Source organism: Hippopotamus amphibius, chromosome 17 (assembly GCF_030028045.1).
Source record: "Hippopotamus amphibius kiboko isolate mHipAmp2 chromosome 17, mHipAmp2.hap2, whole genome shotgun sequence".
NCBI lineage: Eukaryota > Metazoa > Chordata > Mammalia > Artiodactyla > Hippopotamidae > Hippopotamus > Hippopotamus amphibius.
Genome location: NC_080202.1, coordinates 20,455,982 through 20,482,751, shown reverse-complemented (window position 1 = coordinate 20,482,751; position 26,770 = coordinate 20,455,982). Strand labels below are relative to the sequence as shown.

Below are 26,770 nucleotides of genomic sequence, written 5' to 3'. Positions count from 1 at the left end.
CGCGTCCCAGGCCGCGTTTGCTGGCTGCGTCGGTCCTTGGCCGTCTGGCGATGGCAGCGATAAAGGCCATAAACTCCAAGGCTGAGGTGGCGCGGGCCCAGGCGGCCTTGGCCGTCAATATATGCGCCGCTCGGGGGCTGCAGGATGTGCTGCGGACCAACTTGGGTCCTAAGGGCACCATGAAAATGTGAGAGGGCGGTTGGAGCGGCGGTTAGGGCGTCGGGGTTTGCTGGGTGTCGGGGCGCGCTGTGAGGCAGACGTTCCGCAAAGAGTTTGGAGCGATGTGGGCGCACTTTGGGCCTGCTTTCCCTCGTTCCCGCTCCTGCCCCGAGCTCATCTCTAGCCCTGTAGGGGCGGAGGAGAAATGCTCCTCAAGGAAAGAGCCCCCTCCCTGCCCCCCAACTTCTTGTTAAGGCTCATATGCAATTATACAGTCCGTGCATCTAGTGTCTAATATGAAACATAAGCCATCTAGCTCCCCTGCTCTTTAGGAATTTGGGTTCTGCTTGGCAGTGTGTTGTGGCTGAGAGGGCACGGGTTTTGGAGCCTGGCAGGCTTGGGTTTAAATTCAAGTCCCGCTTTAGCTGTGAGTCCCTAGGCAAGTTGAACGCTCTGTGCCTACGGTTCATCATATCTGTCTATTCATTCTTCCAGCATATATGTATTTAGGACCGTTATTATCTTTAGAAGAGAGTGAGGGAAAGAGACTAGTGAGGGCAAAGAGGTGTAAGAGGAGAGAGGTACAGTCTCAGAGGAGCGAGCAAAGTAATTAACGGTAAAAGAGGGCACTGATTATGTACTAACTGGGATACTGGGAACACAGAGATGACTAAGATACGGTTTCTGTTCTTGAGGAGTTCTGGTAGAAATGAATGTGCTAATTATATACATCATTATACTGAGGGAAGGGACTAATAACTGATGGCAGAAGGGAGAAGGAAAAGCTTCTCAAACAACAGGATTTTTCATTAGTCTTGAAAAACAAATTAGAGCTCTCCAGTTGGAGGAGGGAGTTAAGGCCTTCTAGATAGAGTAACTTCAGGAACAAGAAAGCCCAACAGCATAAATCCAACAGAAACAAAAACAAACATGATGTATTAAGTGAACCACAGGATTTGCCCACAAGATCTCATTTGGTAGAAGAGGTAGAAAAAAACAGACATTACCCAGGTTGGGAAAGGTAAACTATTTAATTGCTAAATAGTCTGGATTTTACCTTGAAGGTGATGGAGAACGTGAAAATCATGGAAGGATTTTTGATCAGGGAACTGACTGAATCACATTGCCTTTTAGAAAGATAAATGCAGTGTGTAGGGTAGATTCAGATTCAGAGATATCAGGATGCTGAGTAGTCCAGGCTAGAGATGTTGATGACAGTGGAAATGGAGAGGAGCGGGTAGATTCAAGAGACATTTAGGTTGTAGAATTGACAGAACCTGATCTAATAAACGTGAGCGATGAGGGAAAAAATTAGTTGAGTAAATGAATGGTAACATTTCACAAAAATAAGGAACCTGCAGGAAGTGGTTTGTAGACTTCCAGGTACTCTTCCAGGTACCACACCATTGTTCATAACTCATCAACTATTCTAAACCTTGTAAATGCTCCCTTTGGAATGAAATTGCCATAGCAGTCCGTCTGGGGAGAACTGATTCTGTGGGTTGCAAATGGTGGTAGTTACTGTGGTGTCCCCCATGGTATAATGGAAGTTTTCCACACCCAGTTACTTATATGAAGGATAATGGAGTGGCAAACCCTGGAAGTGTCTTGTTTGGCTCTTGCTATATTAAGTTTATAACCACTGTTTTCTGAACAGGCTTGTTTCTGGTGCAGGAGACATCAAACTCACCAAAGATGGCAATGTATTGCTCCGTGAGATGGTGAGCTGATGTTAGCTGAGGCTAACTTAATAAACCTTAAAAAGCCTTAACTGAGAACATAGTACAGTTTGTATATCCTTAAACCAAGGCTGTTAGCTAAATACTGCAGTCATGAGATATGCTTGTTGGATTAAACCTTAGGGGGAAAAAGTCTATTGGCTGTTTTCAAATCTTTGATAGTACAAATAATAGCTTGGGGATACTTCCCAATTAGTTACATCTTTTAAAGGCAATACATTATGTTCTTTGTAATCATGGGGAAAAAATTCTTTGCAAGTTTAGTACATATATTCATCTTCAGGATTGAAGGATTTAATCTAATTTTTGGAAATGTCAGTGCATTCTGAACAGAGACTTTTTTATAAAATGTTCAAACCTCATTAGTTCTCAGTTTTTAACTTTTGGTTTTGACATTTATTATGTATGATAATGCAAAACTTGTGAACTTATACAATGAAGCTTATTTCATTTCTTAATTTTACTGTTGACCCTTAGGTTATCTTGTTTTTGGTGGACTATTTCTTTATCTCAGTCTCTCTCTTTTTTTAATCTATTGCTTACTTTTTTCAGCAAATTCAGCACCCAACAGCTTCCTTGATAGCAAAAGTAGCAACAGCCCAGGATGACATTACAGGAGATGGTACTACTTCAAATGTTCTAATTATTGGAGAGTTATTAAAACAAGCTGATCTTTACATTTCTGAGGTATTAGAATTTCATAGAGTGCACATTCACATGGTACTTCATTTTGAGTAAAAAGTTATTTATTTTTTGCTAGTAAAATGGTTTAATTTTAGAGGGCAGAATTTAATTTTTATCAAGATATTTTTGGACAATTATAAATGGAAATGAAATGTTTGGCTAAAATAATGCCTTTTATTGAAATTATATACCTTTTTAAAGAATGAAATATTTGAGATATATAAAACTTAAAAAATTAGCCATGTACCCATGACTAATGGCCTAAGAAAGAAAATATCACTGATAAAGTTGAAACCAAATTATGCACCTTTTAAAAATAACTAGAGAAAAATTATTGACGGTTTTCTGCATTGTGAATTTACCTACCTTTCTAGTTTCATTTCCCTTTATAAACAGTCTACTCTAGCCAGACTCCTTCGTTCACTGGCCTGTGAAATCATTACATACATTTCTGCCTCTGTGCCTTTGTTCAATTTATATTGTTTTCTTTGCATTACTTATCTGTCTTTTCTAATTAAGTAGTTGAATTTTTGCTCTTTCAAGGACCATTTTAGCAGTGTTACCTGGTCAAAGTGCAAAAAGGATCACTTCTTTGTTTTTCATTTAGTATTGGGAATTGTCTATTAATTCAGTACCTGCAACTTATCTCAGGTTGCTTTTGGCTGTAAGCAGTAGCAACTTAACTAAAAGTCATTTGAACAATAAAAAAATTGTCTCCCATAACAGAAAATATAGCAATAAAGCAGGCCTCTAGGGTTAGTTGATGAAAAAATTCATTCAGTCATCAAGTACCCAGGTCCTTTCTATCTCATAGCTCTTCCACTTGTAACACTGTTTCATCATGGGCTTATTCCCATTCTGAATGAAAGACTGTCAGAAGAAATCAGGGATACTTGCTCCCCTTACTAACGCTCAGCAGGAGAGGGCAAGAGAAAACCATTCACCTAGCCATAGAATAAAAGTCCTTCCTTTATGTGATTGGGCCAACATTGGTCTTATGTCCATCCCAAACCAATGACAGTTTTTTTGGACATTGACTTAGTCTGATGAGAATCCACCCCTTGAGCTAGGGGTAGGGTCAGATTCCTCTGAAGCACTGAGGAAGAGAGATGCTTAAAATTAGGGTTGGGCTAGGAAGAAAGAAGTTAGGGAAGGGGGAGATGCTGACAGACACTGACATCGTTATGAAACTGTGTGGCAGTGCAGTGATAGAGCTAGGCACAGGGTGAGATAGAAACACTGAGGAGGGAGGGCTATCGTAAACGAGCCTGAGGTAGTCAGGAAGCACTTTCTGGAGGAAATAGGCCTGGGCTGAATCTTTAGGATGAGAAGGAGTGAGCTTGATGAAAGAGTGAAGGGTGTGGAGTGAACCTGATGAAAGAGTGAGGGGTAAGGAGAATGGCATTCCAGGCAGAAGGAACAACGTGAGCAAAGGCACAGAGAAAAGAAGCAACCTGGTGTGTGTGCAGAGCTATGAGCAGTGTGGTGTTGGTGGAGTTTAAAGTGATGGCGGACAGTAGTGAATTGGCATGTAGTATACCAACCAAGAAGAATATTCATGTTAACATATTAATGAGTGATATGGTCAGATTGGTATTTTAAATATTTGGGGGACAATTTTAAGGGAGTCAAGACTGAAGGTTTTCCTAGTAGTCTGGGTGAGAAGTTGTGAGGTTCCAGGCTGAGGAAGTGTTATGAAGATGGTTAACAACACAGGCTGTGGTGTCAGGCCTTGTTGGTTTAAATCCTGGTTCTGGCTCTTACTAGCCTGGGGACCTACGCCTTTAAGCCTAAATTTCCTCATCTGTGAAACAGGAATGATAATAACACTCACTTCATAGTGTTGAGAAGACTAAAATAATACATGTAAAGCCCTTAGAATAGTGCCTGGCACAAATGCTCAATAAATGTCAACTTTTGAAGGTTATTTTAGGACTGACATAAAGGAATGGTGGAAGGGAATAAATTAGAACTAGTTTCAGCTTTCAATAAGTTTATGTATTATTTTTCAGAATAAACAATAGTGTTTTTTCAAAAAAAAATTTTTGTTATAAATGTCAGACCTACAGAAAAGTTGCAAGAATATTCCAAAGAATAACATTTCTCTGTCTTTCATAAATATATATGGAATGTACATGTATAGTAATATCATATTTTTTTCGAATGGTATAAGAATAAGTTGCAGACATGATGTAAATATTTCGGTGTATGTTTCTTAAAACCAGGGAATTCTCATATATAACCACAGTATAGTGATCAAAACAGGAAATTAATATGCATATTAACACATTGATGCAGTACTATTATCTAATTTGCAGGTTTTATTCAAGTTCATCACTTGTCCCAATACTGCCCTTTATAGCAGAAGAAAACTTAGGCTCATGTATCATATTCAGTTGTCATATCCCTTTAGTCTTCTTTAAGCTGGAATCGTTCCTGAGCCATCTTTTGTGTTTCATGACATTGCTGACATTGCTACTTTTAGAGTATAGGTTTTTTTTTTTTTTTTTTTTTTTGAAGAAAGTCCCTCAGTTTGGATTTGTCTGTTTCTTTATGATCAGACTCAGGTTATGAACCTCTGGCAGAAATGCTGTGGAAATGGGGTAGTGGTCTTAATGCAGCATATCTGGAGGCCCATGGTGTGTGTTTGTCCCATTCTATGATGTTAACTTTGAACATTTGGTGAAGATGCTGCCTATCTCATTTTCTCCAAACAGTGCTGGTTCTTTTCCTCTACATTACAAGGAGTCTTTTCTTTTGTGCTCATTCAGAAGAGTGCTACATGACAGTGTGTTATAGTTTTCAAAAGTAAAGGAACTTTTGTAGTTTTTTGGTACTGTTGTAAATTATAAACAACTTTTCTGTAAGTTTGAGATTGTTTTAAAAATGAAGCACTGAAAGATTACAAATTACATACACTTATATTTAGTGGCATTGATGTGGGTAATCAACTTTCTTGGACATACCTATTAATGGGAAAGGATGGTTGCTTTTACTTTGGTTAACTTACTTTATAGTTTTATGTTGATGTATTAGGGCCTTCACCCTAGAATAATAGCTGAAGGATTTGAAGTTGCAAAAATAAAGGCACTTGAAGTTTTGGAACAAATTAAAATTAAAAAAGAGATGAAAAGAGAAATCCTCTTAGATGTGGCGAGAACATCTCTACAAACTAAAGTTCATCCTCAGCTGGCTGATGTGTTAACAGAGGTATGTGGTTAAACTTTTGCAGAATGATTACAGCCTAACGCATGGGGATATTTTTCTTTTTCCTATAAGATAATCAACTATGGCATGTGGTTCTTTTGATCATACAACAGAATATAGAAGACAGACGTTTATAGGTTTATTTATAGAGTAGATTTGATTGGCCAGAACAGTATGTGTAATTTTTCAAGTGTCATCTTAAGCCTTCTTTTAAGTTAACTTGAAAGTTGGGAGGGGCTCGACTGCCTATGGATCACCCCCTGTGGAAGCCTTTGGTGTGATGTACTGGTCTCCTAAACCTAGAAGTCCATATTTATTATGTGAGGTTGGGGAGGTTGTTTTGGCATTGTGCCTTGTAATTAAGGTTACCACTTTAGTGAACATGCTTGATCTGATAGATAACATTCACATCTGGGAAAGGTATACTTGTTTACTTCTAAAGGTAGAATATATATATCAGAATAAGGTTGGATATTTTAGGAAGGCTTTTATCAGGTAGCTATAGTTTGATGATATTATCATTGTTCCTCAGCTTTGCAATTTTTGAAACTTGAGTATATTAATTTATCAGGAGTGATGAATTCATAACAACCAAATTCACAAGACATTGACATAGAAGTCTGAATTCTATCTTACTAATTTACTTTGAGATAGATAAATATCAAATGGGCTGAAACACCTGAGTTGTTTCTGGTCAATTCTCCTTACCAATAGGAAAAACTACTTGGGAAATCAGATTAAGAAATTGAGACATTTTCTTGCTGAGCAGTCTAAATACAGACTCTGCTGTATTTTCTGCTGTTACGGTACATATATCATGTGGCCCAGAATCTTCAAACTATCTGGTTAGGGCCCCCATTCTCTTTTGGAGCTATAGGAATACTAATACTCTCACTTTCCAGTGTTTGTCATTATTCCCCATTAGGCATCAAAACCAAAAATCATGTTACCTCAGTAAACTTTACTAAGATATAGGGTTTTTTATTGCTTTATTTATATTTGAGGATGGTTATACTGTAGCACTTATTTCTGTAGTCAGTTATTTTCATGTTACTTTCTGAGCTAAGCAATAGGCTGTGTTGTGCTGTGCTTCTCAAATTGTATATCCCTGGGGATATTTGGCAGAATAAATGAGACATGTCTTTCTGGAGTGTCAATTTTACTTTACAGTGGGGGAGGAGCATTATTAAACAAACATGTATAACTAACACAACATTGTAAATCAGCTGTACTCCAATGAAAATTAAAACAAAAAACAAAAAAAACATATATTATGGCATGACTTGCAAAAGTTTCATGGTAAAACATAAGACTTAAAAATTTCATGTTGTTAGACTAGCCAGCAAATTTGAACTTTTCCCTTAGATTATATTTTCTTCTTTTCCATTAAGATGTCCTTTGGTGGAAAAGTTTGAGTAGTGGTATAGTAGGCTTGGCAGTTAGAGACCTGATTTCTAGTCCTGACTCCACTACTACCTGTTAGACCTTGTTTTAAGACCATAACTTCTTAAAGTCTTATCTTAGTTTCCTTTTCTGTAAAACAAGGGGTTTGGACCTGATAATCTCTGAAGTTCCTGTAGACTCTGAAGTATCCATTGGCATTGGTTATCATTTGTGTCCGTGACAAAGTGGCATGTTTTGGCCTTGCCCTGTGTTTTGGAGCCTGAAGCACTTTATCTGCTTAGTCTGGTGATAGATTACTAGGGCCAGTGGTTTCTTTTAGTAGACCAAATAATTATTGTTCTCATTCATTTCTCTTCCAGGCTGTGGTGGATTCTGTTTTGGCTGTTAGAAGACCGGGTTATCCTATTGATCTCTTCATGGTAGAAATCATGGAGATGAAGCATAAATCAGAAACAGATACAAAGTAAATGACATTAACAGTGGGTAGATTCTAGAATACTTGGTTATATTCAGATATTCTTTCATTAATTTCATTAGTTACTTTTATTCAACACTGTCTATTCATTCAGCATATATTAATTGGATACTTACCAGAAGCAGTCATTGTTTTAGGTGATAGGAATGAAGAGTAAACGAAACAGAATTTCTTTCTTTAGGAATCTTACATTTCTGGTTGATAGAGATAGTGAACAAATAATGCTGATGGGTGCTGTGAAGAGGCTAGAGCAGCTGTGTATGTGAGCATGTGTGAGATTTTAGGGTAGTCAGGGAAGATCATTGTGATGAGAAAGTAAACTAGAGAGCTAAAGAGGTCTCTGAAGAAATAAGGGCACTAGTCATGTGAATATCTGGAAGAAGAGTGTTCTAAGCAGAGGGAATAACAGTGGAAAAAGCCCCGAGGCAGAAGCGTGCTAGGGTGTTCATGTGCCTGGAGCATAGGAAGAGGAAAAAGTAGTAGAAGATGAGGTCAGAGAGGTAAGACAATTAACACTGTCTGAGTATGTATGTACTCAGAGTGAGTAGCACCTTGTTGATTTTGGACTTAACTCATTTTAAACATTTTATTATGGAAAATTCTAAACATATATAAAAGTGCGATAGAATAATGAACGAGCTCTCACTTATCTGGCACTCATCTTCATCAATTTTCAGTATATGGCCAGTCTTATTTTTACCTTATATCCCCCCTGTATACTCTTCTTTCCTTCCCCCTGTCCCAAACCTGGATTATTTTGAAGCCAAATCAGATGTTATATTTCATCTATAAATAGTTTCATTTATTTGGTTTGTTCTTAAATCTGCCTTCTCACTTTTTATGGTTTCCTGTTCCCTGCAGATCTTTTCAAACTTAACCTTTCATTTCTTTAAACATATAGTTCATGTTTGATAATTACAGTATTTAAAGTTTTATCTTATCTGTTTCTGGTGTTTATTGTATTTTGTTGGTTCTCACTCTTTGTACTTTGTTTCCAATGTGTGCCATTCGATGTGTAAAGAAAAGTATTTGTAGAAATAATTTGAGACCTAGGCTGAAGCTGCCTTTCTGCATAGAGGATTTGAATTTACTGCTGCAAAGAGCCCAGGGACTTCTTTAAATCCACAGCTTGAGATTTTTTTGGAATATCCAGTTGTTGCAAATTCTAACTGCAAGTGTATGTGAGGGCTGCTAGTTTGTACCCTGAGTATGCAACTTTGAGGTTGCAGCTTAACGTGAAGAGGGTCTTTTGTTATACTCTCTACTTTAGATGAGCCTTGAGCTTTTATCTGTCCCCCTCTCATCATATGGTCAAAGTTTAGATTGGCCTAAATTGTCAGATGGCTTTAGGGTGAGTGCCTGCAGTTCTTTACTTACCCCTTGGAGTCCCTGTTTTGTTTTCAGTTTTGAAAAGAAAACTTCTATAGCTCTTTACTGTTTTATGGCTCTCCAGTGTTTTTAAGGTTTTTTGTTTTGTTTTCTTTTTAATCCAGCATTTTTAGTTGTTTTTGGTAGTAGGGTTGGTCCACGTTACCTTACCATGGCTGAAGGCAGTAAGTACTTGGTTTATACTTAAGAAGGATCTCTGTGGTTGTTGTGTGGAGAGTACACTGTGGAGCAGGGTGGGAGGTGCAAGGGCAGAAGCAGGAGACCAGTTAGGAATCTGTTGTAATACAGATGAGAAACAGAAACAGATTTGGATCAGGGTATACTTAGAAAGAAGGAGCAATGGGATTTGTGATGGTTCCGCATAGAATGTGACGGAAACAGAGGACTCAAGGATGTCTCTTGGGTTTTTGCATGAGCAGCTGGAAAAGCAGAGATGCCATTTCTTGGGATGGAGAAGACTGGGAGGAGCAGGTTTGGGGAAATAAACCAAGAGTTTATTTTGGGGAACGTTATGTTTTAAATGCCTATTAGATGTCCGTGTGGTGATGTTGAGTAAGGATTTGGAGAGAGGTGTTAGGAGTTCAGGATCATGGTCTGGACTGGAAATATATATTTGGGAGTCATCAGTGTATGAATGACTTAAAGATATGAGAATTCTTATTATTTTTTATTTTTTTGGCTGCACTGTGTAGCATGCAGGATCTTAGTTCCCCGACCAGGGATTGAACCCGTGTCCCCTCCATTGGGAGCGCAGAGTCTTAACTACTGGATCACCAGGGAAGTCCCTATGAGAGTTAATAAGATCATCTGGGGAGTGATATAGATAGAGAAAGGAGGAAGTTTAAAGATTGAGCCCTGAAAACTCCAATGTTTAGAAATTGAGAAGGTGAGGAGGACTGAACAAAGAAGACTGAAAAGGGGTGGCCAGTGAGATAGGAGGAAAGCCAAAAGAGAGTAGTGCCCCAGAAGATAAGAGAAGAAAGTGTTTCAAGAAGGAGAGAATAATCTGCTCTGTCATATGCTGTTGACAGTTTGAGCAAGTTGTGAACTGAGAATTGACCATTAGATTTGGAGAACGTTTAGTTTTTTGGTGGCTTTAATGAAAGTTGATTCAAAAAGGGGGTGAGGGTGAAAGTCAGATTGAAGGTGAGCTCAAGAGAGAATGGTTAAGGAAGAAGTGAGGATGCAAATGTACACAACTCAGAAAAGTGTAGCTCTAAAGGGGAGCAGAGAAGTGGGGCAGTAGCTAGAAGGGAATATGGGGATGGTGTTGAAGGAGAAGAATTTTTGTTCTAAAGATGGGAATTACTATGACAAGTTTGTACCCTGATGAGAATGCTCATGTGGGCAGGAACAGTTTATGTGGGGGAAGAGGGGACAGTTGCAGGAGTGGAGAGGGGAAATGGAATACAGTACACAGGCGGAGGGCTTAACCTTAGAGAGGAGCATGGGCAGTTCATTCCTAGTCATAGGAGGTTCAGGTTCAAGTGCAGGTGGATTGGTAGAAGTAGTGATGGGACAGCATTTTTATGTTCTCAAAGAAGCAAGATCATTTGCTGACAGTGAGAAGAAGGGGAAGAGTGAAGGAGACTTGAAGAGTGAAGAATATTGAACATGTAGTTTGTTTTTTTCTTCCTAAATAAAATATCTTCACATTCAGTTAGGAGTTAGGGTGATCTAGTTAGATGAAAATTTTGAAAAATTCCCTATAGTTATGTTTATTTTAAAAATTATTTCTTTACATTAATGTATAACAAATATTGATTATGAAAGATTCATAAGTAGAAATGCATTTCCTAATTGGGTATAAATGAATTTTTTTAAAGTTATAAAACATATTTTCTCCTGAAAGATCATTTGGAAAACAGGAAAAAAGCACCTCCAACCCAAATTATCTCTATTTCTACCATCCAAGCATAACCCTACTCTTAGTTTTCTTCCATTTTTCCTTTTCAGTGCCAAGGTGCTTATTTTTTTTTAATTAATTAATTTATTTTTTAGCTCTTTATTGGAATATAATTGCTTTACACTCTTGTACCAGCTTTTGAGGGACATCAAAGTGAATCAGCTGTATTTATACATATATCCCCATATCCCCTCCCTCCCGTGACTCCTTCCCACCCTCCCTGTCCTGGCCCTCTAAGACATCACCCATCATTGAGTTGATCTCCCTTTGTTATGCAAGGTGCTTATTTTTTAAAAGAATTGTTATAATCATGCTTTATATGTAATTTGTCATTCTCTGGTTATTAGCTACCCCTGTAAATATTTTTCCATGTTATTACATGGTTTTCATGACTAGCACATAGTTGAGTCATTACTTGCTGAACAATGCCCTATTGTTGGACATTTAGGTTAACAGTTTTTAATTTTCCATGTAATTATTTTGAGCAGATGTTCCTAAGAAACTCATTATGTGCCTACCTTTCATTGCTTGATTAGCTGTGTCACATGTTTGAGCCACATAATTTAAAGAATAGTTCTGGGTTGACTTTTCATTGTGACTTCACAATCATAACTGTGCTAAAATAGATTCTCTTTCCTAATTTTACTAATTATGTGTTAGGCTTAAAGTTGGTATAAGGAAACAATGTGTAACAATGAGTAATAACTGCCCTGGCAGTTCTGTAACAACTTTAAGAGTATAATTTTAATTTTATACCAAATTTTAGAATGTATATTCAGAGTAAGAAACATTACATATTTTTAATAGGTTGATCAGAGGATTAGTTTTGGATCATGGTGCCCGTCATCCAGATATGAAGAAGCGAGTAGAAGATGCATTTATCCTTACTTGTAATGTATCACTAGAATATGAAAAAATGTACGTATGTCATTTCTTCTTTGTATCCTTTGAATTTTTTTTTGTTTTAATTTTGTTTTTGACTGTATTGGGTCTTTGTGGCTTCGCTCAGGCTTTCTCTAGCTGTGACAAGCAGGGGCTACTCTTCTTTCCTTGGCAGGTGGATTCTTAACCACTGTGCCACCAGGGAAGTCCCTGAAATTGTTTTTTTCTAAAAGTGTTTTTTAATCCCTTTCTTACATCCCAAATATTTAGTATAAACTTTCTACCTTTCCTTCTTCCCCTGCCTTGTCTTTACTCACTTGTTTTTATTAATCTTAGAGAGGTGAGCTCTGGTTTCTTTTATAAGACTGCAGAAGAGAAAGAGAAATTGGTAAAAGCTGAAAGAAAATTTATTGATGATAGAGTACAAAAAATAATAGATCTGAGAGACAAAGTCTGTGCTCACTCCAATAAAGGATTTGTTGTCATTAATCAAAAGGTGAGAAAGAAAGTTTAGATTTTCACTGTTTGTAAATGTTCTTCAGTGTTTTGCCAGGTGTGGTTTGTGGACCCCATTTCAGGGGGTCTGTGAGGTCAAAACTATTTTCATAATATTAATAATAATGCCTTTTATATTGTGTTCACATCTGCAATGATGATGCAAAAATAATGATAGCTAAAACTTCTGGTACCTTAGTACAGATCAAAGCAGTAACACCAAACTGTACTAGTCATTGTATACTTTATTGCCACATTACCCCCCACACAAAAAGGGCAGTTTCATTTAAGAATTTCTTGATGAAGTGTCAAAATGTAATAATTTTATTAAATTTTGATCCTTAAATTTGCATACTTTATTTTATTTTTTTTAGTTAAAGGATAGTTGGTTTACAATATTGTGATAGTTTCAGGTGTACAACATAGTGATTTTTGCAGATTATACTCCATTTTAGTTTATTACAAGATAATGGGTATAACTCCCTGTGCTATACAGTATATCCTTGTCGCTTATCTATTTTGTACATAGTTTATATCTGTCAATCCCATACCCCTAATTTGTCCCTCCCTGCCTTCCCTTTTCTCTTTGGTAACTACAAGTTTGTTTTCTGTATCTGTGAGTCTGTTTCTGTTTTGCATATACATTCATTTGTATAAATTTTTAGATTCCACAATATAAATGATATCATATAGTTTTTGTCTTTGTCTGACTTATTTCACTAAGCATAATATTCTCTAGGTTCATCCATCTAGGTTGCTGCAAATGGCAGTATTTCATTGTTTTTTTATGGCTGAGTAATATTCCATTGTATACATATATCACGTCTTTATCCATTCATCTGTTGATGGGTACTTGGGTTGCTTCCATGTCTTGGCTATTGTAAATAGTGTTGCTATGAACATTGGGTGCATGTATCTTTTTGACTTAGTGTTTTTATTTTTTTCTGGAAATATACCCAGAAGTGGATGCATCCTGTTATAATTTTGTGTCACAAAATGTGAAGTATGTACAAAATACTTCTGCCGCATATCAACATAAGGGTCTTGAAGGAAAGCTCTCGTGTAATTGAGTTGCAAGCTAAAGTAGCCACTTTTTTCATAGAATGCCATTTTTACTTGAAAGAATGGCTGACAGAATGGTTATTTAGACATGGGTATTTGGTAGGTTTTTCTTCAAAATGAATGAAACAGTCCTGCCACTTTAAGGAAACAACAGACAGTATGTGTTGGCAATGATAGCATTTGTGCTTTCAAACAAAAATTAGAATTTTGGAAAACTTGTATCTGCCACTGTCAGCTTGACAGCTTTCCACTACTTAAAAGACTTTTCTGATAATATTAGTGATGATTAGCAAATGTGATATTTCTGGTGTTGTATAGCCATGAAGTATGTCAACATTCGGAAGCTCTGGCTTAACTTAGTGAATATTTTCTATATGACTAAAAAAAGTGCATGATTTAACAAAATCAATAATCCATTCAAAATGCAAGATAGACAAATAGATTTGAATGTGAGGGAGTAAGAAAAGTTCATTGATATGACTTCATCTTCCACTTTGAAATTAACCTTTAAGAAACTATCACTTGTTGAGTTTTGGTATAGTATCAAACAATAATATCCACATTTATCTGAAAAGGCAATTAAGATATTCCTCCCTTTTCCAGTACATATCTGTGGAGGCCAGATTTTCTTCATATACTTTAACCAAAACAACGTATCACACCAAATTGAACGCAGATGCAGCTATGAGAATCCAGCTGTTTTCTGTTGATAGACATTAAAAAGATTTGCAAAAATGTAAAACAGTGCCACTACTCTCACTGTATATTTTTGGTTTTAGGAAATTATAATATTCATTAAAAGTGTTATGTTAACAAATGAGTTTGTTGTTATTTTTAATGGATTAATAAATATTTCAAAAATGTCAATTTTACTTTATAACATGATAAATATTATACATACAGCTCACATAAATGAAAGCTCTTTGGGTTCTTAATAATTTTTAAGGTTGTGATGCAGTGCTGAGACCAAAAAGTTTGAGAACTGCTGGCTTAAAACCTGCTTATAACTTTTATGCTAATTTGATTATAGGGAATTGATCCATTTTCCTTAGATGCTCTTGCAAAACATGGCATAGTAGCTCTTCGTAGAGCAAAAAGAAGAAATATGGAAAGGTAAGCCTGCAGATAATTATGAATCCTAAATTTTTTGACAGATGAAATTATCCCATGTATATTCCTTTTAGCTTATACATAAATGTTGTTGAGCAAGATAGTAGCATACAAATTCCAAATTTTGTTTGTAGTTTCAGTAAATAATGGAACTGTTAAAAATCAAGATTGTTAACCCACCTCAGAACTTTTTTCTCATCAGAACCTCAGAAGGTTTTCATCTTAAAACAGATTTGAAAAACAATACAATACAGTGAAAATGCAGTCTTCTGTGTTAGATTATCTTTTCACCTTTAAGAAATTAGTCTGTATGTTTTCCATAACCAAAGCTATGGTGCCATGTATATAATTTCAGACTCTCTCTTGCTTGTGGTGGAGTAGCTGTGAATTCTCTTGAAGACCTCAGTATAGATTGCTTGGGACATGCTGGTGTTGTACATGAGTGTACATTAGTGAGTATTTCTGCGGGCAATGGTTATAAATTGAACAGTAAACTTTTTTTTAAATACTAAACCTTTTAATTCACATTTTATATTTTAAGAAGCCACAGGATAGATTTTACAATTTATTTACCTAAATGTTTTTTGAGAGTGCAAATATAACTTAACTGTTTTTAACGCATATTTAGTTACGCTTGATAAGAAAAATTTACATGAAGATTGGATTGTAATATTATAAACTAGATGTCATAATAATGACATTACATATTAAAGTTATATCTTCTTGTATTATCCTTTAGGGTGAGGAAAAATACACTTTTATTGAGGACTGTGTTAACCCTCGCTCTGTCACATTGTTGGTTAAGGGACCAAATAAGCATACTCTCACACAAATCAAGGATGCTGTTAGAGATGGACTTCGTGCCATCAAAAATGCCATTGAAGATGGTAAGCTCTTTTTTTGTGATAGATATGAACCTCATGTATTTTTTAAAGTAGTAATACATCCATCATGGTATACATAGTATTTTAAAAGATATGAATGCTTACTGTTCTCTCATTTCACTTTGGACAGTTTATAGTTTGGATTGTGAAGTTTTCTCCTTTGGAATATTCTTAATAGTATGCTGCCTTTTTAATTAACTTCTGTTTATTAAATGAAAAAACCCTTAATTTAATATTGTAGTATCATTTTTTATTTTTAGAAATTTATTTTTAAAACCATGACAAGGCTTTTACAGATTAGAACCCATTCCATTTCCTCAGTGCAGTGTAATTTTAAGAAAGATTAGAAAAGAATATTAGCATTTATTATTTATTGATAATTTCTTGCCAACCTCCTTCTAAAGGGAGTTAGGGTAGATAATTCAATAAAAATGCACATGTTTAAATGAGAATAATAAGCACATGAAAAGATGCTCAACGGCATTATTCATTAGGGAAATGGAAATCAAAACCATTGTTTCACAGCTGTTAGGATAGCTATAATAAAAAAGCTGGGCAATAATAAATGTTGGCAAAAATGTGGAGAAATTGGAACCCTCATATGTTTCTGGTGGGAACTGTTGGAAAACAGGCAGTTCTTCAAAAGGTTAAACACTGAGTTACTCTGTGACCAGCAAATCAACTCTTAGGTGTTTATACAAGTGAGGTAAAAACGTGTCTACACAAAAAACTTATACATGAATTTCATAGCAGCCAACCACTGGAAACAATCCAAATATCCATTAGCTGATGAATAAACAAAATGTGGTATATTCATATAATGGAGTATTATAAAGGAATAAATACTGATATATGCTACAACATGGATAACCTTGAAAGCATTAGGTTAGGTAAAAGAATCTAGGCACAAAAGGCCATATGTTGTATGATTCCATTTACATGAATCCAGGAAAAGCAAAGCCATACAGACAAAAGGTAGATTGGTGGTTGCCAGGGGCTGGGGGAAGGGGAAAAAGAGAATGATTGCTAATGGGTACAGGGTATTTTGAGGGAAATGTTCTGGAATTAGTGGTGATAGTTGCACAATCATGTGAATATATTAAAAGTACACTTTAAAAGACTGAATTTTATGGTATGTGAAATGTATCTCAAAAAATAGAGTAATATACTCTATAAACAATACATTAGATTTGTCTGATAAGCAAAAACATAGATGTGAAATAATGGTAAAATAGAAGCTGAAATGGAAAATTAGAACCCAGGAAAAAAGTGTGTGAATGTGGCAAACATAATAGTATAGTATTTAAGCTGCCAGAACATAAAGGGATACAATCAGCTATATAGATTTCATTATTGAAAAGGAGAAAACACAGCAGTTCCTAAATTGAAAAAATATGGGGCTTGATATAAGACCCTCCTTCTTGTAGTAACTTTTGATAAAATCTAGTAGCATTTTTTTCAAGAAGATAAACGTGTATGATTCGGGCATGAAGGCTTTGGTAGTTCAACCTGATTCTTAGAATTTAGAATACAAAGAAAAATGGAATATTTTTTATATCACTTCAACCTCTTAATTTTTTTTAAGAAAAAATTTATCAAGGTATAATTGACATATAATGAACTACTACACACATTTAAAGAGTGCAGCCATGAAACTGTCCCCTCAGTAAATATAATGAACATCCTCACCAGTACTGGGTATAGTGAGTCATAATTTTAGTCATGCTAAACTTTAAAAAACTAAATTTTGATTTTAATTTGCATTTTCTTAGTGATCGTTGATGGTGAGCATCTTTTCATGTGCTTATTTGCTATCCACATATCTTTGGTGAAGTTTCTGTTCAAATCTTTTGTGCTTTTAAAAATTGGGTGTTTGTTTTCTTATTGTTGAGTTTGAGAGTCCTTTGTGTATTCTGGATACAAATATCTGTTCAGATAGATGATCTGCAAATATATTTTGCTACTCTGTAGTTTATTCTATTAATCTCTTAACAATGCCTTTCAAAGAGAAATTCTTAATTTTGATGAAGTATAATTTTTCAGTTTTTTTTTCTTTCATGGATTATGCTTTTGGGTGGTATCTAAAAAATCATTACCTACCCCAGGGTCACAAAATTTTTCTTTTATGTTTTCTTTTTTTTAATTTTCTTTTTTTTTTAATTTTTGTTATTATTTTTTAAGAACTTTTATTGAGATACAGTTAACATACAATAAACTGCGTGTATTTAGAGTGTACAATTTGGTATCCCCGTCTCTATGTTTTCTTTTACTAGTGCTATAGGCTTAGGTTTTATATTTAGGTCTATGTAGGTTAATTTTTGTATATGCTGCAAAGTATAGATCTAAGTTCTTTTTTTGTGTAGAGGTATCAAATTGTTTCAGCTCCATTTGATGAAAAGACTATCCTTTCACTGAATTGTCTTTGCATTTTTGTTGAAAATCAGTTAGTTCTCCCGTATTTGTATGGTTCTGTTTCTGGGTTCTTTATTTCATTGATTGCTTTGTTTATCTTAATGTTAATGTCATACTACCTTGTTTATAGTAACTTTATAATGTCTTGAAATCTGTAGTGTTAATCCTCCCATTTTGTTCTTTTTCAAGTTATTTTGGTTATTTTAAATCCTTTGCATTTCATATCAGTTTTAGAATCAGCTTGTCAATTTCTACCAAAAGACTTCTGGGATTTTGGCTGGAATTTCACTGAATATATGGATACATTTGGGAATAATTAATATTTTAACAATACTGAGTCATGGTACATCTTTCTGTTTATTTGGGCCTTCTTGAATCTATCTCAGCAATATTTTATACTTTTTAGTATGTGAGTATACTACATATTTCACATCTTTTTTTTTTTTTCAGATTTATCCTTATGTGTTTCGTGTATTTTGATCCTACTGTATGTAGTATTTTTAAGATTTCAATTTCTGATTGTTGTTAACATATTAGAAATACAGTTTATTTTTGTATGTTGATCTTGAATTCTGCAACCTTGCTAAACTCACTTATTTGTTTTAGTAGCTTTCTTATTCATTTCATTGAATTTTCTGTGTAAATGATAATGTTGTCTTCCTAATGGAGACTTTTTCTTTCCAAGCTGGATATCTTTTATTTCTTTTTGCCCCTTATTTCGTTGGCTAAAACCTTCAATATGATATTGAATAGAAGTGGTGAGAGTAGGCATCCTTTTCTTGTTCCTGATCTTTTTTTTTTTTTAAGTTATTTATTTATTTATTGGCTGTGTTGGGTCTTCGTTGCTGCACATGGGCTTTGTCTAGTTGTGGTAAGCGGGAACTACTCTTCATGGTGCACGGGCTCCTTATTATTGTGGCTTCTCTTGTTTCGGAGCACAGGCTCTAGATGCATGGGCTTCAGTAGTTGTGGCACATGAGCTCAATAGTTGTGGTGCATGGGCTTAGTTGCTCTGCAGTATGTGGGATCTTCCTGCACCAGGGATTGAACCCATGTCCCCTGCATTGACAGGCGAATTCTTAACCACTGCACCACCTAGGAAATCCCTTGTTCCTGATCTTAAGGGGAAAACATTCAGTCTTTTTCTACTATGCGTGATATTAGCTGTAGGTTTTTCATAGACATCCACTATCAGATTGCGGAAGTTCTCTTCTATTGCTGAGAATCGTTATCAAGAATAGATGTTGGATTTTGTCAAATGCTTTTTTTGTATCTATTGAGGTGATCATATGGTTTTTTTTTCTCTTAGTTTCTTAATGTACTAAATTACATTGATCTTCAAATCATTCTTGGGATAAACACTACTTAGTTATGATGTATTATCTTTTCAAGATTGGATTAAAGTTTTAAAAGTTATTAAAAGATTGTTTTTTTTTTAATTTTGGATTTTTTTGGTCATTTAAACCATTACATGTACAGTTCAGTGGCAGTAAGTACATTCATGTTGTGCAACCTTTACCACCATCCATCACAAACATTTTTCATCTTACAAAACTGAAACTCTATACCTGTTAAACAATAACTCTTCATTCTTTTCTCCTCCCAGGCCCTGGAAACCACAATTCTACATCTGTCTTTATGAATCTGACTACTCTATGTACTTGATAGGAATGGAATCATACAGTATTTGTCCTTTTATGACTGGCTTATTTCACTTAGCATGATGTCTTCAGGATGCATCCATGTTGTAGCAAGTTTCAGAGTTTCCTTCCTTTTTAAGGCTGAGTAATATTCCACTGTATGTAGATACCACATTTTATTTATCCATCCATCTATTGATGGACACTTGAGTTTCTTCATGTTTAGGCTCTTTGAATAATTCTGCTTGCTGTGCCTATTATTTTTTGTTAATATATTGTTGGATTTAATTTGCTGTAATTCTGTTAAGAATTGTTGCATCTACATTCATGAGATATTGGTCTGTGTGTATATATATGTGTGTGTGTGTGTTTGTGTGTGTATTTGTAATGCCTTTATCTTTTTTGCTTTTAGAATAATGCTGGCCTCATAAAATGAGTTGGAAAGTATTCTTTCCTCTTTAATTCTCTAAAAGTGTTGAATTCCTGTATAGAATTGGTGTTAGTTTTTCCTTAAGTGTTTGGTGGAATTCACCAGTAAAGCTTTCTATACCTAGACTTTTCTTCATGTGAAGATTTTAAACTATAAATTCAGTCTCTTTCATAGATACAGGATCATTCAGGTTGTATTTTTCTTGAGTGAGCTTTAGTACTTTGTGTCTTTCAAGAAATTTGTCTACTTCATCTAAGGTAAGATCCTACTGCCCATGAGCTAAATCTGGTCTGCTGTCTATTTTTGGTAAATAAAGTTATATTGGAACACAGCTACTGCCATTCGTTTGTGTATCGTCTGTGGCTTTGTGCTATGCTAGCAGAATGGAATAGTTGCAAAAGAGATGGTGTGGTCCACAGAGCCTAAAATATTTATTTTCTGGCCTTTTGCAGAAAGTTTGCCAATCCCTGATCTTAGTTTTCAGATTCATTGGAATAAAGTTGTTCATTTATCCTTTAATATAGGTAGAATCTGTAGTGACAGATTTCTACACTGTTTTCATTTCTTACATGGGTCATTTTTATTTCATTGATTTCCACTCTGATCTTAACTGTTTTCTTTACTCTGCTTACATTAAATTCCATTTGCTCTTCCTTTCCTAGTTTCTTAAGGTGGAAGCTGAGGTTGTCAGCTTGAGAACTTTCTGCTTTTCTAGTATGGGTGTTTAGTGATATAAATTTCTCTTCAGGTACTGCTTTAGCATCCCACACATTTTGGTATGTTGTGTTTTCACAGGAGAATGGGATCAGGGAGGTTTTCAAAGCTACTGGTAATGTTCTGTTTCTTAAGCTGTTTCTTAAGCTGGTAGGTACATGGGTACATTTATTCTTTATATGTTATACATGTAAATATTCTTTTGTATATATTCAGTATTTAACAAGGAACTTTTAAAAAGTGAATGGGAGGTGAGGATGTAATTACCTTGTGGGTAGACAACTCTCTTGAGCAGTTATGTTGTACAGAGAAGCAGAGAAAGGGGATAGTAATTAAAAAATGATGTGGAATGAAAGGAGAGATTCTTTTTGTGTTGTTTTGTTTTAAAGATGGGTGATTTCAAACCAAGTTTACTGATTCAAATAAGAGTAATACATTTTATAGAACCATACCAGCAGGTATAAGAGTCATCTCCTGATGTGAAAATTGTTGTGTTTAACCAGAGCTTTTGCCTTAGAATAATAAGAGCACTTAATTATTTTTTTCTCAGACTTTTTGGGTTCTGCTTCAGTACAGAAAGCTAACACTTCCTTGAGTCCTGAGAATTCCATACCAAAAGTTATGGCTAAATTATGTTGACCTAACATTTTTTCAAATCAGATGTTATATTAATTACCTGCCACCATAAATTATAAATAACTACCTTTCGAATATAGTCATAAAGGAGAAGGATGAAGGTGAAAGAAATGTATACTCTTATAAACAATGAAATAAACTGTTTGTAGCCAGCTGTTGTCTGTACTGTGCTTAATTATTTAATGGTGTATAACTTCAAGATGTCTCATAAGACATCTGAGTGATCACTGAGCTGTGCAACTTATTTTATTTCTATATATATTTAAATACATTTAGATGCAGGCAAGATGATAGAACATGAAGAGCTAGTTGCTTTTTCCTCTGTTTCTTCTGTGTGGTATGTCTTGCCAGTCATTTTTTTTTTCCTCCAATAGGTTGTGTGGTTCCAGGAGCGGGTGCAGTTGAAGTGGCAATAGCTGAAGCTCTCGTTACATACAAGCACCGTATAAAAGGAAGAACTCGTCTTGGAGTCCAGGCTTTTGCTGAGGCTCTACTCATTGTCCCTAAGGTACAACTACCTAATGGCCAAAGAACAACTGGTTAGACATACGGTGTCTAATTAATTTTAAATTGCCCATGTTATGTATAACAGCAGACTTAGAAAGACAAGTATTTAATTTGTATTTCCCCACACAGTTTTGTCTGAGATATTATATGGCTAAAGCAGCTCTGAATTCTTGTGGGAGTTTCATGAAATGGCTAAATTACCACTTTGCTTCCATCTCTGAGCTCCAAAAGTTGAAGTAACTCCAAAAATTTCCCTCAAAAATGGTTCATGATTAATCATGATGAAGAAGGGTAGAAAGTAAAATTTAATTAGATTTTGAGAAGACCTTTATTTTGTTGGTGGTATCCAAAGTATTAGCACTTTAAAGTACGGGAAGTGAGAATGTCAGGCTGTTTAGCACTCCAAATACTAGCTTGCATTTGTCATTGTCATTATAATTCCTAGAAAAGGAGAGAAACCAGTTTTTTTCCATGTATCAACAGAAGGACAGAAAACTACCATTTTTTTCCTTTGCCTTAATCTGGTTATGAACTACATGGAAATACAGAAAACTATTTCAAATATATTATTATCATGAATTAAAACATTACTAACAATGCTAGTTAATGCTAGTTAACAATGCATTACAAACAATGCAAAGTCTCTTTGATAATTGCTTTAAAATTATTCATAATTTGTTGAATTTTTGTGAATTAGATATCCATTTTTTTCTTCCCCTGAAGAGGCAAAGTCAGTAAGTAATCATCCTGTAGTTGACACACACTGGTAAATCTGGTAGACATTTGGTGGTACCTTTTCACTCATCAGCTGTTGATTTAGGACCACTTGGAAATAAACCTCGCTTGGAGTGCAGGTATCTCCATCCCTGCTGCCACAGGTCATGAGTCTTCTCGTGTGAATGAGGGGCACAGATATGCTGCAAATAGTCAGGTTTCCTTTAGCAAGTGTCCAGGAAAAACTGGAAAACGTGCAGCTAGAGGGACTGAGCAAACAAGAATACCATTCTGCTTCCTTCCACTAAAAAAAAAATCTTTTGCAAGGTGTTACCGGAGAGGGAACACCTTCAAGGGCCCTTGTCTAACACTCGGAAATGTCCAAGGAGACACATGTACTGACAAGGGAAAAGAAAGGGGTGCTGGAGCAGAGAGTAGCAGGGTAAGGGAACCCAGGAGAACTGCTCTGCCATGTGGCTTGCATTCATGGGTTTTATGGTGTTGGGATTAGTTTCCGGGTTGTCTCTAGCCAGTCATCTTGCTCATGCCCGTATTTGGTCTGACGTAGGGCCCTTCCTGGTGGACGCACACATCTCTCAGTCAAGATGGATTCCAGCATGAGGGTTTCTGGGAGGTTGTCAGGACATATTATGGGCTGGTGTCTCCTCCCTCTTTTTGGTCTCTCCCAAATTCTTCTGGTTGGTTTTGGAGGCAGCTTGTCAGTTCTGTGTTCCTTATCAGGACCTCCTGTCCTGAGACAACTTATGCAAGCGGTTATTTTTGTGCCTGACCAGGGTGGGTGGTTTCAGTCTAGGGTTCCCTAACAGAGGGGAACTAATGTAGCAGAGTTGGGGGTAGGGAAACTCTAATGTATTCTTCAGAATTTAGTGTGATATATATAGGGAAAATGTTTAAGTAAATATAAAAATTACTAGCTACACAAAATTATTTGATTTAGATTATGAATGGAATTCTTCAAAAGAAGATGATTACTCTATTATGGATGTGTTTTCACAAGACTGGAGAGCAATGCCTTATTTTTAATATCTGATATTCAAATACATATGAAGGCATTCCATGCATGTATTTATTATTATTTTTATTCCTAAAGGTTCTCGCTCAGAATTCTGGTTATGACCTCCAGGAAACACTAGTAAAAGTACAGGCTGAGCATTCAGAATTAAAACAACCTGTTGGCATAGATTTGAATACAGGTAAGAAAGTGAAGAAAAAATTAGCTGCTTAATGAAAAAAGAGGAAATTCCCTGGCAGTCCAGTGGTTAGGACTCCATGCCCTCACTCCCGAGGGCCCGGGATCAATTCCTGCTTGGGGAACTAAGATCCCACAAGCCTCACAGTGCTGCCAAAAAAAAAAAAAAAAAAGTTATACTACAGAGACCCAGAACTTATAGTCAGGGGGTGGAGGTTTGGATGACTTTTATATTTAAATTTTGGGTGCCTTTGGTTTACTTTTGAACTTCTTAAGAGCAAATATTCATTCATTTAAGAAATAATTATTTATTGAGTGCATGTTATTTGACTTGGGATTCACACAGAACAAAACAGACAAAAGTCCCTGCCCTTGTGAGCTTCTATTGTAGCACGGAAAGATAGGCAGTAAATAATAACCTTAATAAATAAGTTCCTTTAACATTTTTTATATATATATGTGTGCCTGTGTATGTGTGTGTGTATGTGTATATATATATATTTTTAATTTATTTATTGGCTGCATTGGGTCTTCGTTGCTGCATGTGGGCTTTCTCTAGTTGTGGTGAACAGGGGCTACTCTTCGTTATGGTGCACAGATGTCTCATTGCAGTGGCCTCTCTTGTTGCAGAGCACAGGCTCTAGGCGTGTGGGCTTCAGTAGTTGTGGCTCATGGGCTCTAGAATGCAGGCTCAGTAGTTGTGGCCCATGGGCATAGTTGCTTCTCGGCATGTGGGATCTTCCTGGACCAGGGATCGAACCCATGTTCCCTGCACTGACAGGCGAATTCTTAACCACTGCGCCACCAGGCAAGTCCCTCCTTTAACATTCTGAAAGGCAATAAATTTTGTGAAAAAAATAAAGGAACAGTATAAGGATGATTGTGAATGCTAGCACAGGATTGTGAGGAGGGGGTTTCAATTTAAAGAGGGTGGTCAGAGTAGGCCTCACTGAGAATGTCTGTTGCACAAAATCAAAGAAAGTTAGGAAGTTAGCCATGTGGGAGCTAGGGAAGGAATGTCCTAGGTAGAGGGAAAGCCAGTGAAGAAGCCAAGTCTGATGTTTTTGAGGAGGAGGGAGATGAGAGAAGTAATAGAAGTTCAGATCATATGAGGGCATGTGGGCCAGTGTATAGAGTTTGACTTTTTCTGCAGTGGAATAGGGAGCAGTTTTGAACAGAGGTGTGACATGGTCTAAATATGTTTAAAAGGATCACTCTTGCTACTTTGTGGAGAGGAGTCAACTGAACAACTGAAAGGAATTGCCATTAGAATTGCCTAATAATAACTGCATTTTAGAAGACTGTGGGTAGAGCAGGTTGTAGTGGCAGGAGGTCAGCACTGAGTTTTGGCAAAGTTAAGTTTGAAGTATCTGTAGACTTTAAAACAGACAGTTGAATGTACAAGTCTGAAGCTCAGGAAAGTGCTCTAGCTTGGAGATAAAAATTTGAGAGATATCAGAGTGTATATGTTTTACAGCCAGAAGATTGGATGAGATCACTTAGGGAGTGAATGTAGAGAGAGAAGAGAAGAATCCAGGACTGAGCCTTTGGGTACTCCAACATTAAGAGCTCAGGAGGAAGAGAAGAACCAGCAAAGTAGACAGAAAAGGAGCCATTAGTGTTAGTCTGTCATACAGAGTGAAGTAAGTCAGAAAGAGAAAGACAAATATTGTATGCTAACTCACATATACGGAATCTAAAAATGGTGCTGATGAACTCAGTGACAAGAACAAGGACACAGATGCAGAGAATGGACTGGAGAACTCGAGGTTTGGGGGGGGGGCGGGGAGTGAAGGGGAAGCTGAGACGAAGCAAGAGAGTAGCACAAACATATATATACTACCAACTGTAAAATAGATAGCCAGTGGGAAGTTGTTGTGTAACAAAGGGAGTTCAACTCGAGGATGGAAGATGCCTTAGAGGACTGGGACGGGGAGGGTGGGGGGGACTCGAGGGAGGGTGGGGGAGGAGTTGAGGGAGGGAGGGAATATGGGAATATGTGTATAAAAACAGATGATTGAACTTGGTGTACCCCCAAAAAAATAATAAATTAAAAAAAAAAAAAAAAGGAGCCGCTAGTGCAAAAGAAAAAAAACAGGTAAGTGTGGTGTCCTGGAAGACAAGTGGAGAAGCGGTCGGAAGGGTGTGATCAGCTGTGTTAAGTGCTGCTGATGGATGAGGGCTTAGAAGTGACCTTTGGGTTTGACATCATGGAGGTCATTGGTGACCCTGACAATAGTAGTTTTGGTGGTATATTAAATATTGTTAGACTATACAGCCAATATTAACATGATTGTAGTATTGAAATAGTTTGTTTTTACTTTACAGGTGAGCCAATGGTAGCAGCAGATGCAGGAGTTTGGGATAATTATTGTGTGAAAAAACAACTTCTTCACTCTTGGTAAGTTTGTATTAATAAAAAGAAAATACTTTTAGGGACATAATTGATAACATTAAGATTTTTATATTATTTTTGCCATGCTGCAGTGGAAAAATGGTTAAGTGTATGATAAGGCATGGTATCCAGTTATTAAGACTAGCTTCTGTCATTTTACAGTCCCTTTGACATTTCAGTTCTAGCAGTATATGTTAAGGGAAATGTTAATCTTACTGTTTATTTGAGGGGGAAGGGAAAGAAGGAAGTTTACTGAAATAGTACCACATGCATAGTGGGAAAAAAAAATCAAATGATGTGCTAAAAATGAGCTCAGTTTTGCTGGAATATAAAATTAGGCTTCCACTTTATCAGCAAAGGAGTTTGAATTATAATACAAAGGGTGATGTTTGTATTTATAATAGCTTTGTCTTATCTCATACCAACATCATTGCAGAACAAAGTGCCTTTAGTAGCTGAAGGTTGCTGGGGGGAAAGATAAGAGTGGGTTGGTAAGCTTTACTCACCCTGTCATCTTTTCCCTCAGCACAGTGATTGCCACCAACATTCTCCTGGTTGATGAAATTATGCGAGCTGGTATGTCTTCTCTCAAAGGGTGATTGAGTTCAAAATCAGCTCTCCTAGAAGCTGAGATTTAGCGCATCTTACATCCAACTCCCATTATAGAGCCTGAGCCATTCTTAATTTTTACACAATAAATGTAGTTTATATTTGTT

The 26,770-nt window shown here is 36.2% G+C and overlaps 1 protein-coding gene across 2 annotated transcripts; it reads left to right on the top strand.

Moving 5' to 3' along the window:
• On the top strand, positions 1 to 26,770 carry CCT6B (chaperonin containing TCP1 subunit 6B). Of its 2 annotated transcripts, XM_057715722.1 has the most exons (14): positions 1 to 187; positions 1,817 to 1,880; positions 2,451 to 2,585; positions 5,619 to 5,792; positions 7,553 to 7,656; positions 11,771 to 11,881; positions 12,182 to 12,341; positions 14,433 to 14,515; positions 14,868 to 14,964; positions 15,252 to 15,399; positions 21,603 to 21,736; positions 23,561 to 23,663; positions 25,988 to 26,060; positions 26,581 to 26,770. In XM_057715722.1, the coding sequence occupies exons 1-14, from the start codon at positions 51 to 53 to the stop codon at positions 26,651 to 26,653; spliced, it is 1,596 nt and encodes a 531-aa protein (XP_057571705.1). In that variant the 5' UTR covers positions 1 to 50; the 3' UTR covers positions 26,654 to 26,770. The 2 variants fall into 2 exon arrangements, 1 of the variants encoding a protein (XP_057571705.1); XR_009049995.1 differs by lacking the exon at positions 23,561 to 23,663.

Excerpts from the sequence above, each read along its gene's own strand:
- CCT6B (XM_057715722.1), top strand. The coding sequence starts at position 51 with ATGGCAGCGATAAAGGCCATAAACTCCAAGGCTGAGGTGGCGCGGGCC. Across the intron at positions 1,881-2,450 it reads ATGTATTGCTCCGTGAGATG|CAAATTCAGCACCCAACAGC; the intron begins GTGAGCTGATGT and ends TACTTTTTTCAG. Across the intron at positions 12,342-14,432 it reads TTGTTGTCATTAATCAAAAG|GGAATTGATCCATTTTCCTT; the intron begins GTGAGAAAGAAA and ends ATTTGATTATAG.